This window comes from Myxocyprinus asiaticus, chromosome 45 (assembly GCF_019703515.2).
Source record: "Myxocyprinus asiaticus isolate MX2 ecotype Aquarium Trade chromosome 45, UBuf_Myxa_2, whole genome shotgun sequence".
Lineage (NCBI taxonomy): Eukaryota > Metazoa > Chordata > Actinopteri > Cypriniformes > Catostomidae > Myxocyprinus > Myxocyprinus asiaticus.
In genome coordinates this window covers 22,629,814-22,644,461 of record NC_059388.1, presented here as the reverse complement: position 1 = coordinate 22,644,461, position 14,648 = coordinate 22,629,814, and the positions used below count along the sequence as shown (strand labels likewise).

General features: G+C 38.5%; 1 protein-coding gene across 1 annotated transcript in view; it reads right to left on the bottom strand.

Moving 5' to 3' along the window:
- The window catches only part of mkln1 (muskelin 1, intracellular mediator containing kelch motifs), a 41,526-nt gene extending 40,088 nt beyond the window's left edge, over positions 1-1,438 (bottom strand). Inside the window, exon 1 of the mRNA XM_051689021.1 lies at positions 1,238-1,438. Within this exon, the coding sequence (XP_051544981.1) occupies positions 1,238-1,317 (80 nt within the window). The 5' untranslated portion in view covers positions 1,318-1,438. The remainder of the gene's footprint in view (positions 1-1,237) is intronic.
- Positions 1,439-14,648: the final 13,210 nt, after the last annotated feature.

The window sequence follows — 14,648 nt, the reverse complement described above, 5'->3', positions numbered from 1 at the left end:
ATCTGCAAGAACAAGTGACAAGGGGTTCACTGGTGTTGCAACAATGCAATTGGCTACAAGATGTCACTCCTTCTTGAGTAGTTAATGAACTGATGAAACATATGTCGGCATATGCTGTGACATAAAATAGAGACTAGAAAGAAAGCAAGCTTGTAGCAGATGATGTAGGCTATTTCACAAAGGTAAACAGAACACACATTATAGACATATTACATGTTATATCACAATAGACATCCAAACCACATTTAATACGTTTCAAAACCTAGTGAGCTGCCTATCCAGACATCATTTTTGGGGACCCCTGCCTATTATGTCCAAAAATGCTGTCTAGGTAGGCAGCTCACTAGGTTTTGAAACACAGCCACTTTCTGTCTTGCAAGCCAGCAATAAGTTACAGCATGTACTCACTATGCAAGCCCCTTTGTTAAAACAGTTTGCCGTGGAAGTATGGTTATATAATTTTGTGGACTAACTCTGTAGTATCACTAACAGCAGATTAAAAAGAAAGGATAAAAATAGTGTGTGACTGAGGGTGTCAGGTTCCCACAGTTTAGCATTAGCCACCACAGCATCTTCGTACATTTATACATACAGTCCAATGAACCTAAATTAGTTGCATTTTGCCCAGATGCCTTTAAAGAGAGAAGTTGAGACTAAATAAATATGTTTACAATTGTCCGTCACTGTTTTCGGTTTCATTTACTTCATCTAACAGCTCATTAGCTAATTAGCAATGAAGCTAACTGGCAAAACACTCCAGTTCTTATATTTGTTTAAAAACAAATAATGAAACATTAAGTACAGTAAGACAACTGTCTTGTTATTAAAGATTTATCATAAACTGTATAAGGACAGGTAACATAAAACACTACGTGTGTTTCAGGTTTGTCATTTATATAAAATCACATGAGATGCTTTCATACTAGCTTAGCACAAGCTAACTGAGATAGATGCTAACATCACTGTCAAATCAGCACGTTCACACGCATGTTTTGCCTCATTTAGCGCCATTTCCGCATCCATGTGCACGTAAATGTGTACATTTAGAGAATTTGCTTGTTGTACAGTTTCCTCTTTATCCATTTGCGGCTGCTGTATGCATCTATTCCCTACTGTTATAGCCCGGCCCGTTTGATAAATAAAGCTATAGATTTGATTTAAATTAAAGTTAAAACTGTGTCTGTGTTAAGCTGAACATATAATGACACAATATGTGTGTTTAGTGTGTGTTACTCACTCGGGTAAATATGTAGAGGAGTACGAGCTCCATTTATAAACACTGTAAGAGAGCACTCTGCTGTCAGGAGCCACCGCCATCTTGATGTGCAAAAAAACACACACATACGCAATCACATACAGTATTTATATGCATACATATTCACACTCATATACACACATGTGCGCGCGCGCACACACAGACACAGACACAAACACAAACACACAACACACACACACACACACACACACACACACACACACACACACACACACACACACACACAGCGCAGGCACCTAAAGTTTAAATGCGGCCCTAGGGGTAGTTATAATAACAATAATAAAAATAATAATTACAACAAAAAAAAAAAAATCATCATAATAATACAAATAATAATTCAACTTGCTAATAGATTTGTAATGGAGCAAATCTGATTTATGTAATTTATTCATTCTTAATTATTTAAAGGGATAGTTCACCCAAAAATGAAAATTCTCGTCATTTAGCTACTCACCTTCATGCCATCCCAGATGAGATCTGCTGAACACAAATGGAGATTTTTAGAAAAATATTTCAGCTCTGTAGGTCCTCACAATGCAAGTGAATGGGTACCAAAATTGTGAAGCTCCAAAAAGCACAAAAAGGCAGCATAAAAGTAATCCATAAGACTCATGTGGTTAAATCTATATCTTCAGAAGCAATGTGATAAGCGTGGGTGAGAAACAGATCAATGTTTAAGTCCTTTTTTACTAGAAATTCTCCTGTCCAGTAGGTGGTGATATGCTCGAAGAATGTGAATCGCCAAAAATAAGAATGTGAAATTGAAAGTGAAGATTGAAAGTAAAAAAGTGCTTAAATATTGATCTGTTTCTCATCCACACGTATCATATCGCTTCTGAAGATATGGATTTAACCATAGAAATACATATGTAGATACCTTATTAGCAGCTGTTCCAATGGACCGCAATACACTGGTATGCCACCAAATTGGAACAGTCAAGAGCCGTTTTTTGACACATGAAAGCATTCATGTTTATCTGATTTTCCATAAACACTGGGCAACGTTTTAGATGTTATACAATTCCCAATTAAACTGAATATTGGTAAAACGCTCTTATAAATAATGTTGAAATCAGGGCACTGTCTGAAGCTGGAAGCTTCAAATATATAAGTGGTGGTTCTAGTGATCACAAACGCAATGGGATAGATGCGTCATAAAAACCATAAAGGAATCTAACTCCAAAAACTTCCATAATATGTTTGTTTATACAAATCATACATTTGTTTTTTTAATCTAACATCTAAAATATAATATAACATCAGTAGTAAGGTCATATTACTACACATAGTAAGTTGTATTTATATACAGAACTTTTCAGAGTTTTATGATAGTAAGTTACTGTAAATAAAACTTACCTGATGCAGTTTCCTGACTTCACTTCTGAAATGGGTTTTATTTAGTTATTTATTTGTTTATTTATTTATTTTTTTCGTTTTAAACTGCAAATTACGTCATACTGAAAATTAGCACCCAGTCAGTTCATTACTTGATGAACTGCTTCCACAGAAAAGCCGTTTATGCAGCAGTCTGAGGCATCTCTCATTCACTTGCATCAAACAGCTCTCTGTTCCTGACTGTTCCAAGATGGCGCTGCGGTTGAAGTATCCAAACCAGCCGAATAAGGCGTCTACTTATGTATTTCTATGGATTTAACCACTGGAGTCGTTTGGATTACTTTTATGCTGCCTTTATGTGCTTTTGGAGCTTCAAAGTTTTGGTCACCATTCACTTGCATTGTATTGATCAACAGAGCTGAGATACTCTTCTAAAAATCTTTGTGTTCAGCAGAAGAAAGAAAGGATCTGCGATGGCATGAGGGTGAGTAGATGATGAGAGATGATGTTTTTGGTATTATAAAAACGTGTTTTTTATTATTGTATTTTCTATAAAAACTTGGTTTTGTTATTGTTGTGTTGAAAGTATAATGTGTAATACATCTGGTAACTCAACTAATGCAAAATGGTGGATTACCAAATTAAATGAGGGTCAAGGTCAGAGTTACTGTGTGAATATTTTAAAAGAAGTTTTCAATTAAACACTAATTATTAGACAATTACATGTCTTTTACTTGTAAACTAGATAATGTTAGTACCACTTTGAAGGAATTCCTAAGAGACTTAATATTCATTCAGCTATACAACACATTAGGCTGCTGTAAAGTAAAACGTTTCCCTCTCCTCCATCACCTAATATTTTCATTGGACCTACATTACACTGGTACTATAAATGAATCATCCAGCTATAGAAGAATCATTAATCATTTCAACATTGCTCTGAGCAAATTTACTGCAGCTAAGCCCAAAAGTAGGCTATTCTTGACATAAGCAAATGAACTAGTGGCTACTCTCCAAGCATGAGAACAGGCTATGTAGCCAAACGAACAGCCCAGGGGGCGATCCCATGCTCGTAGCCAGACAGCAAAGCGAGGGATGAGGAGGCGGAGGTGCTTTTTTGTTTGAGTGAACAGTAATCCTCTCTAATTCCATGCATCAGGGGTCTTTTATTGGCTGCAGAACTGTGGACTTCTGCTTTCACACGATCTCCTGGGCTCTTCGATACTTGGAAGACAAAAGAGAAGATTAGACAGGGTTGATCCTTAAAGAAGTTGTAAAGTTTTGGATATAAATAAAACATTAATTCAATGCCTACATTCATTATCCTCTCTATCAGTCAGACAAACAGACAGAGAGAGAGACAGACAGAGAGAGAAAGAGAGAGAGAGAGAGACAGACAGACAGATAGAAAAGAAAAAGAGATAGATCGATAGACAGGCAGACAGGCAGGCAGGCAGGCAGGCAGGCAGGCAGACAGACAGACAGACAGACAGACAGACAGACAGATAGATAGATAGATAATTAGTGAAACTGTACAAATTGAAGACCTCAGTATAAAATCACTCTATGACTGTCCTGAACAAAATTTAAAGGAATACTGTGGACATGCCTGTAAGTCAAAATGTGTTATCAGTGAGGCTAATTATTCAAGACCACTGAAGAACACAATGACCTTCCAGATCAAATGTATTCTGCCTTCGGTTAATCACCACAGTGATGCTGTCTTTTGCCGGAAACAAGCTGATGTAAGGAATGAGAGATAATTTCATTTCTGCTAAGTGCATGGCCAGATCTTGGCAAGAGCTCTTTTAATTTACCGTAAATGGATGGGGACAGTTTGTGTCGTAATTTGTTTAAACCTGTGTGCAATGAGGTAAAGGACATTTTGTATGAGGATAGTGGGGGAAAATATACAGCACATCTGTATTGCATATCTTATAGGAATATTCCGGGTTTTATACAAGTTAAGCTCAATCGACAGCATTTGTGGCATCATGTTGATGACCAAATATTTTTGACTCTCCTCTCCTTTTCTTAAAAAAAAAATAAAAAATTGCACAAATCTGAATTACAGTGAGACACTTACAGTGGAAGTGAATGGGGCCAATCCGGAAATGTTAAAATACTCACTATTTCAAAAGTGTAGCCACAAGACATAAACAATCTGCATATTAACATGATTTTAGTGTGATAAAATCACTTACTAACCCTTTCTGTGTAAAGTTGTCAACAAACCTTAAAATGACTGTCAAAATTATGATTGAAAGAAATTTACAGCCCAAATAATACATCAGTTTTTAAAGAAGAATTAATGCAAGTGCTTTTATAAAATTATAAGCTTCAAGCTTGAGTCACAGGAGTACTGACTCGGGTAAATTCGGCCATTCTTCATCGCCTGACTGGAAGCGATCTTTTATAGTTAAAAAGTGCTTAAATATTGTTCTTTTTCATACACAAAGTGATCGATTTGCTTTAGAAGACATTAATGTCACTGCTGGAGACAGGATGGATTACTTTTATGCTGACTAATCTAATCACCATTCCCTCTTATTCTAAGTACCTGCTGAGCCTGGATCTTATTCTACAAATTTGTAAAAGTGTTTTGCAGAAGAAAGAAATTCATACACATCTCAGATGGCATGAGGGTGAGTAAATTATCACAGAATTTCCATTTTTGGGTGAACTATCCTTTTCACATTTCTTTTAAAGCTTCCAATAACTGGCCCCATTCACTTCTATTACAAGTGCCTCACTGTAACCTGGATTGTTGCTTTCTTTTTAAAGAAAAGTCAAATTAATTTTTATGGTAATAACATTATACCACAAATGCTGTCGATTGAGCTTAACTTGTATTGAAACCAGAATATTCCTTTAATATCCCTAAGTAGAGAAACTTTCAGATTTTAATAATAATTTTCTTTAGAAATTATGTCACAAGACAACAAACCTCTTCCATGAGTAAAATCTTGCAATAAAAAAAATAATAAAATAAATAAAAAAACATTAAAGTTATTATATGATAACTTAAAAGTCGTGGATGAATTAGGTAAGTACAAAATATATGATGAATTATATAAAATAATATTTTATAGAAAATGTGTAATAAATAGGCTATACGCTGTATACTTGTTTTTATAGCCCTTCTTAATAGAATGTATAGAAATCTGAAACGTTAGGCATCCTGTTAACAAAAATCAACAGCCTGGCCCATAACAAACTGTTAAATCACCTAAGAGTGTCCCACTCGGGACGGACTGCGAATAGGATCCAGCAGCCAGTCAGTATAGGAGGTCCCTTTAAGTTTCCATTGAGGGAGGCCGCGCTGTCACATGATGGACATGCTATAATGAATCAGCGAACAGAAAAGCCAAGTGTGCGTGTGTGTCCATGACTACAAAATAAGACTGTAAGGCAACGCAATCGTCCAGTAAACGTCCCATTTCCGCCCATCTGATTTGGAGCTATTGGAGCAGCAGTATTTCCAACATCAGCCAGTGATGGGTGTCGCTGCGCGGAGCCGAATGCACCTGCTGCCACGCATAATATGCACTTTATATAAATGCACGCGAAGATTGCATTAAGACGCATCTCGGTCTTGGCGTGCGCATCGAAAATGAAGTTATTTGCGAAAAATATCACAATTGCTGCAAACTCCTCGCGCATATGAGAACGGATGATATGTGCTCCCGAGGCTCGTTATGAACAACAACTCCGAAGTAAGTGTGTAGAATAATGCTTTAGGCTATTGCAATGTTTGTGTGTGTTTTGGAATAAAGCAAAGGATCTCCTGTTGCTAAGAGGAGATATTTGGTGATGTGCCACATGTAAGGTTCTTTCACTCTGCCAACCCTTGCCAACGTCCGCATTCCGAGTTCTGTTGCGCAGATTAAAATCCAAAATTGTGGGGTGAACGGTGGGGAAATATAAACCCATAAACCTGCATTTAATGTGACATGTGGATGTCTTTTTTATAAAACCCCTGGCAATAACAGTGCACTTCTGTTAAAGAAGAACATCACGCCCCCTGTAAGTGCGCAGTTGCTGTAGGATGTCACAGCAACCGAATCACCTAAATGTTACTGCGTACATGCAGCTCAGACTTTAATATTTCCGATGAACGGAATATTTTAAGGTGTCAAAGCTTTCAGAAACCTGATAGAGTTCGTTGGAGATCTAAAGTGTGTATAAGCACTTTCAGAAGTTGCGCTTTTATTTCAGTACCGTCATCATCATCATTACACAACATAAAGCGGAACAGGAGCTTTGACGATATGAAGCAAAACTTCAAAGAAAACAAGAGCCGGTTGCTCGATGCCTCTGATAACCACGTAAGACTTTTGAGATTTTCAATACATTTTAATGTTGTTCAGTGTAAACATTTATATATTAGCCTGTGTTAGCCTTTGAGAATTCTTCTGTTAATATTTCGCTTTAGTCGCATTAACAAGAATTTGCCGCATTCATGTATAAAGGAATTTTTAAGGGTTGTATTTATTTTTGTTGTACTTTGAAGGTGTTTAAATGAGTGTGAAACTAGTTTTAGTTGCTGTTGTTATTTTAAGTTATAGGTATGATACAGCATCTTCATAAGCGACAGCCTGTTTCAGTGCGCGTTTGATCAATGCGCATGTCCTAAAAGCTTGTAGGCTACGTTTATTTTCTTTATACGTTGATACGCGAATATATTCTTCATCTGATGTGACAAATTAGCATACGACATGTGTGTGGATCCATATTGGAGGGAATAAGACTCCCTCAGGTTTCAGTTCGCGGTTGTTAAGCTATTTATTTCGTAATAACGTGCGACGCCACTACTGTGTTGTCGTGGTAATGTCGGGTCGGGCGTAAAACAACCGAGCACCGGACAACAACCTGAGCGTGCGCGCAGCCACGACAAGAACACGCAACATGTAGGTTGAACCCGTCGCGTGCGCCAGACAGCGAAGCGTGGCAAACCGGAGTCCGAAGGACGCGGGAAGTATGGTTTTGATTTATAGTTAGTGACGTAACCTGGACGAAACTGCTGGTCATAAAGTAGGTCGCTAAGCAACATAGCAGGTAAAGGGCGTATTAGAGGATTGGTGACGTTGACACTGAATGTTCCAACCGTGTCAGTCATCAAACTTGTAACCAACACACCATTATAGCTACTAGAATAGATAGTAGAATTGGAAAGAAAATAATGTTAAATATTTGTTTTGACATATCTTTTCTGGATTATGTGACTTTTAGGAATATTGGCATAATGTTTATTGCCACAAAAAAATAGCTTAGACTCCATCCTTTTCTTTCTTTCTTTCTTTCTTTCTTTTTGTCTTAATGCAAAAATCGAGGTTACAGTGAGACACTTACAATGGAAGTTAATGGAGCCAATTTTGGAGGGTTTAAAGGCAGAAATATGAAGCTTATAATTTCATAAAAGCACACATGAATTCTTCTGTTAAAACTAATTTATTATTTACATTTATTCATTTGGCAGACGCTTTTATCCAAAGTGAATTACAAAAGAGGAACACATAAGCAAATCATCTTAAGGAGACAGTGGTACAAAAGTGCCATATTACAAAGATTCACTAGCATCAGAATAGCGTTCAAAACAGATTAAAATGCAACAAGATTTTTTTTTTTAGTGAGTGGTTAAGTGCTCTTGGAAAGGATGTGTTTTTAGCCGTTTTTTCAAGACAGAAAGTGAGTCAGCTTCACGGATGGAGTTGGGAACGTCATTCCACCAACGTGGTATGATGAAGCCGAAAGTCCGGGAAAGTGTTTCGGTGCCTCTTTGTGTTGGTACAACAAGACAACGTTCCTTAGCCGACCGCAGGCTTCTAGTGGACGCGTAGCACTGCAGAAATGATTTTAGGTATGCTGGAGCAGACCCAGTGACTGTTCTGTATGCCAGCATCAGAGCCTTGAACTTGATACGTGCATCAACCGGCAGTCAGTGAAGAGAGACGAGGAGTGATGTAACATGCGCTCTCTTTGGTTGATTAAAGACCAGACGTGCTGCTGCATTCTGGATCATTTGCAGGGGTCTAATTGCACATGCAGGGAGGCCTGCAATGTGAGCATTACAGTAGTCCAGTCTAGTTATGCCAAGTGACTGAACAAGAGCTGTAATGCTGTTTAAATAATCATTTTACAGTCAATTTAGGGTTTTAGGGTAGCCCATGTTGACCTTATTTCATCATGGCAACAAAATTGTAAAATTGATTATAACTTTACACAGAAAAGGTTAGTAGGCAATTTTATCAAACTAAAATCATATTTTAGTCTTGTGGCTATACTTTAGAAATAGTGAGTATTTTAACATTTACGGATTGGCCCCATTCACTTCCATTGTAAGGGTCTCGCTGTAACCTCGATTTATTTTTATTTATTTTAAGAAAAGGAGGGGCAAGTCAAAATAAATATTTGTGGTAATCAATATTATGCCACAAATGCTGTTGATTGAGCTTAACTTGTAACCTGGAATATTCTTTTAAGTGATATCAAACACAACTGGATGCTAATATTTTAAAGATAAGGCAAGTTCAATTTGTACTAATAAAAGAAATCACAACTGGTAAAACTTTGTCTGCCCATCTTCCGTAAATGTCTGAATAATCCAAAAGGCTGGTTTCCATGTCAACAAATGTTGGCTTGGGAACTCAATGCCATGTATCAAGTCTGATACTTGACTTTATGTCACTTGAATTACAAGTCACTTGACTTAATATGACAGATTTTTTTATGGGTTTTCTGATCGTTTTGTACCTTGTAAACATTCCACTGAACAGGATGGTATTTATAAGACTAGCTCATGTCGGTGAATGGGAAAAACCAAGTGGAGGCCATGTTGTTCTTTTGAGTGTTAAGTGGATCAGTGTGCTGTAAGGTGTTATTTCCACTCTGGAGTGAATTAACCCTCATGCACTGTTCGGTCATTTTTGACCGAAATCAATTTTGTTTCTTCAATAAAACTGGTTTCCTTTATCTGACGGGTACGAGACTTGGAGATTTTCGTCCATTTGATATCTGAACACAAACAAAGAAATTGGAGAACACACTAACACACACACACACACACATTCATCTTGTTACAACCAGGGATAAATTTGGTTATTACTTGTTATTCTACTCATTCCAGGGATGCAAAACCTGACAAAAATAACCTCAAACAAATCAAACAAAATGCTAAACTTTGACAAAAATAGTCTTTGATAATGTTTAAATATATATCCAAATGCAGAACTTGTGACAAAATCTAGAAATCGTCTTCTCTTCAAGCAGGGATGAATAAGTAGCTCTCTGCAGCCATCTAGTGTTTATACTTTGTGACAAGGAGGAGGGTGTGCACGGCCGGTGCTGAATCAGGTGATCAGCGGAAGAACGAGATAAAGGGGAGCCGAAGGCGCCAGTTCGAGAGAGCGAGAGACGCACGTGGCCACGTTGCATGTGTGTCCTTATGTTTATGTTTGTTTTACGTTGAGTTTCTGATTAAACTTTAGGTTGACTATTCAGCCGGTTCTCGCTTCCTCCTTGCCCATCCTTATACTGTTACTGTGGTGCCGAAACCCGGGAGGGAGGAGGGATGCGCTGTCGCAGAGTTCTTACCGCTTCCATCCACCAGGGGAGCGGCCGCGGCCGTCAGCCTGGGGTCGAAGGGGTCGCTGCCGGCCACCGAGAGTCGGAGGAACCGCTGCTGTCTGTCAAAGAAGGGGAAGAGCGGTTTCGTCCGGCAGGGACCGGAGGACTCACTGACATCTGCCGAGGGAGGAGCGAGCTGGCATCCGCCAGAGGGTGGAGGTGCGGTTGAGGACTGGGCGACAGTGCGTCCGGGAGCCGGCAAGCAAGTTGTTCTCTCTCTCTCTCTCTCTCTCTCTCTCTCTGTGTGTCTCCGCTCACCCTTTCCCTCTCTCCACGCCTCCCCTCGTCTCTCCCCCAGGTTCACAGGAGGCAGGGTGGACCACCAGAGATGAAGGGGAGTTAGTCAGACCGGTGGCACCCCAACCTGAATCGGGCGGGGGAGGAGTGTGACGAGGAGGAGGGCATGGCCGGGCCGTGATGGTGCACGGCTGGTGCTGAATCAGCTGATCAGCAGGAGAGCGAGATAAAGGGGAGACGGAGGAACCAGTTCGAGAGAGACGCACGTGGCCGCGTTGCATGTGTGTCCTTATGTTTATGTTTGTTTTATGTTGAGTGTCTGATAAAACTTTATGTTGACTGTTCAGCTGGTTCCCCCCTCCTACTTGCCCATCCTTATACTGTTACATACTTGTAATTTCATCTGGTATTTATTTATTTTAAATGGCCAGCACAGTTTGATTCTTGAGACTTTAAGCTTTCAAACGGTATATCATTTATGAGGATTGGTTAAGTATTTGAGAAAATATTCATAAGAAAATTCAATTTTCAAGCTCAAGCTCAAGGTTATATAGGTAAATAAATTAGTAAATAAATAAAAAAAAAGGTCTAAATACCCCCTCCCCCCCATATGAACAACTGGAACATGATTTAATGATGAACAGTGCATAAGCACATTTACTCACTACTGCATGGAGAAAAACAATACGATTAACATTGCATTAAAAATGAACCAAGAGCTGCTAAAGTATGGGAGAGGCTGTTATGAATGTGTGTGCGTGTGTACGTGTGTTCCTCCCCTCCGAAAAAAAAAACAGACATCATGATGTGCGTCATCAGCCACAATGTATCTGGGTTACTGCTAGAAATACAGACAACAAAACTCTAGAATTGCATAGCATATTCTAGAGCAGTGGTTCCCAACCCAGTTCTCCCAAAAAACAAAAATTCTTTAATAATTTACTCACCCTCATGTCATTCCAGACCCGTTTGGCTTTCTTTCTGCTGTGGAAAACAGAAGGAAATATTTATAGCAGAATGTTCAAGCTGCTCTTTTCCATACAATGAAAGTAAATAGTGACTCTCAAGCAAGATTTTCAGTGAATAACGACTTAAATTTCAGTCTATTTTTCACACTTTATGTAGCTTCATACGACTTGGAATATAGTGTTGTATGGACTACTTTTATGGTGTTGCTATGGTGCTTTTTGTCTTTTTTAAGTTTGACATCTCCTGGTCCCCATTCACTTTCATTGTATGGAAGAGAGCAGCTCAAGCATTCTGCTAAACTTCTACATGGTGTTACTACATCTACTTCTATCACCTTTTGTGCATCATCCGAAATGCCTTTCCAAATCTCCATAAAGTCTTCCAGGCAATAAGATCACACGCTTCACAAGCTGTACGCCAGCTCCAACACTTTTAAGCCCTGAATGACTGACGTTCATCAGCTTCCTCTTTTGATGAGTCAACTATGGCGTGGCACCTAATGCAAACATTTTACAGGAAACCCGAGATTAAATGTACGATTCTAGAGAACAGCAAAAGCAAAGTCGGCAGCACCATGTGTGTTTCATTTCCTGATGAAAATGGCACTATTTATATGAGCACTCGCGGTGTATTTGTTCCAGTGTTAACATGTGTTTCTTAAGTTGTTGTTGGCATGCACAGATGCATCTGTGTTTGTCAGGTTGTTAAGGTTTGAATTAGCATGTTGTAATGATATTCAAATGCATGTGTGTCTGTGCACGCATGCGTGCAGTAGGGTTTTTTCAGTGTGGATGAGCATGTGATTCATGCTGGTCTTTAGCTCAGCTGAGAAACCTGTGTTTCCGCTGTGGGGTGTGTGTGGTCATGATGTACTGCTCCCATGTGACTGAGTGTATAAACATCCAACAGTGAATTGGAGGGGAAGTGAGTGATGACGCAGGAGGAGCAGAACAGAGGCTGAGGATGCCGCCATTACCATGCACAGATAGTGAAAGAGAGGGAGAAAGAGAGAGTCAGAATAAATAAAGAAAAGAAATGAAGAAGACTTAAAAAGACGGATACCAGCAGAGAGAAAATATCGGAAGAGAAAAAGTTGGAAAGAGAGATAAAAAAAGAGGAAAGGCTACATTTTAACTTCTTTTAGTCAGATTAGTTACTGACTTTCAATTAATTTAATTACTTTTAAGTACATTATAGGGTTATGCTTATTTCTGATATTTTATATATGTAGAATACACTAATTATGGCCCAATAACAAGTCATTGAAGGAGAAATGTGAGGTGAAGAGTGTTTGACTTGTGTGTAACAATGAGCAAGAAATATTGAGATTATTTTGAATTTGTTGAGCAGAAAAGTATTTTAGAAAGTAACTTAACTTTTAAGTAATTAGTAATGTGATTACTTTTTCAATGAAGTCAGTAGTAATCTAAATTAAATTTTAGAGACATAATTAGTAATTTGTAGTGGATTACTATTTTTAAGTAACTTTCCCAACACTGGTTAAATGTAATGACTTATTATGCCTCTGAAATGACTTGACTTTTTGGCTGATGCCACCTATGACATACAGAGTATTAGTTAATATTAAGCAATAGCCAAATTTGGTATTAATTTTCCTGTTGTAGGTAATATTTAATGCAGTAATTTAGTGCCAGTTAACATTAAATGAGTGTTCAGAGCTCAATACAAGTTAAGCAATTCAAAGCACTAAATACCTCTTTGTGTTAAAGAAAAACACTAGACTGCTGGTACTTGAGTTTAAAATCCTTTATTCAGATCTGGCTTTGTGAGAGATCCTTCCTCTCTTCCCAGGGCTTATAAGTTTGGCAGGGAGAGTGCAGGGATGGCCGATATTTGTGCCCTGAGTTCCCAGTTCCCAAAGTGCTGAATGGGAGAGGAATGCGCCCGGGCAAGCAAAGCTGGCTTGGCCCCTTCCCGAGTCCTCACTGCCTAATGTGAATTCATATCTCACTCAGGATGCCATTGACAAAAGCAACTCTCCACGGGCACTGTGTTCCACCCTACTCAATACCCCATCTATCACGATGAGGTTTTTTGTGTGATGGAGTTTGAGAGCTATTGTGGTTTGGCTTTCAAAGTGACCCGCATAAAGAGGTTACATTTTCACAGAGTAATGACACAAGCTCAACTTGGCAAAAATGCTTTGATTCTGCCGAAACGGAGAGGACAACATGTTCAGTTCAGTTCAGTGACTTTATTATCCACAATGTGGAAATTTGTCTTCGGCTTCACCATAGACAATAAAAAAACTACACATCAGCATAGAAAAAACAAACAAATATGATCCATTAAAAGTATACCCTCTGCAGGCATATTTAAATAGCCACACACATGTCTATGTACATATACAGCTACGCGTTTAATAATCTGACTGCATTTGGCACAAATGGCATCTGATACACATTCTTGATTGCCTGTGGTTGCCTAAAATGCCTCCCTGAGGATGAGTAAGATCCTCTATAATCACCAAAACCTTTTGTTTTACTTTGGATATATATGTATTTATCGTTTAGTTGCCTCTGTGTCTTATCTACAGTTTTACTTGCTACATTAACAACTTTAGACAACTTTGCTATGTTCTTAAGCATAGTTGCATCAAAAAACTCCCAACTCTGCGTTTTTTCCCTAAATTTTAGAGCTTCTGTCAATGAAAGAAAAATGTGAGCAAGAAATTCCAAGTAAGATGTCTTGCTTTTTTTATTGAGAAACTTGTAATAATACACAATAATAAGTCATTTTCGCTTGGACAGAACCTACATGACTCCCAAATTGTTTGGTCGAGTCTGGTAAATTCTGAAGATTATTGTTAAGCAGCACTTTTTGTTGGTGAGTAAAGATTATTTGGTTAGCAAATTCCTTGGTGGTACAGTATTGACTTGTTTCTAACTTATAAAAGGATCTAGGCAGGGTGTTTGTTTAGCTGGAATCCAAAACCTTTTGGGGCAATTGAAAATCAATCATCCAAAACCTTTGGGTCAATTCCATTGGGTCATTTCAGTCAGTGGAAAGCTTCCCTCATCCCATATTTAAAACCATCCTCTCTCTCTCTCTCTCTCTCTCTCTCTCTCTCTCTCTCTCTCTCTCTCTCTTTCTTTCTTTCTTTCTTTCCCTTTGCTTTCTTCTCTCCCTGTCATCTGAATGCCACTGATGCAGAAGTAAACAAGCCAAAGGGGTGAACTGAAGC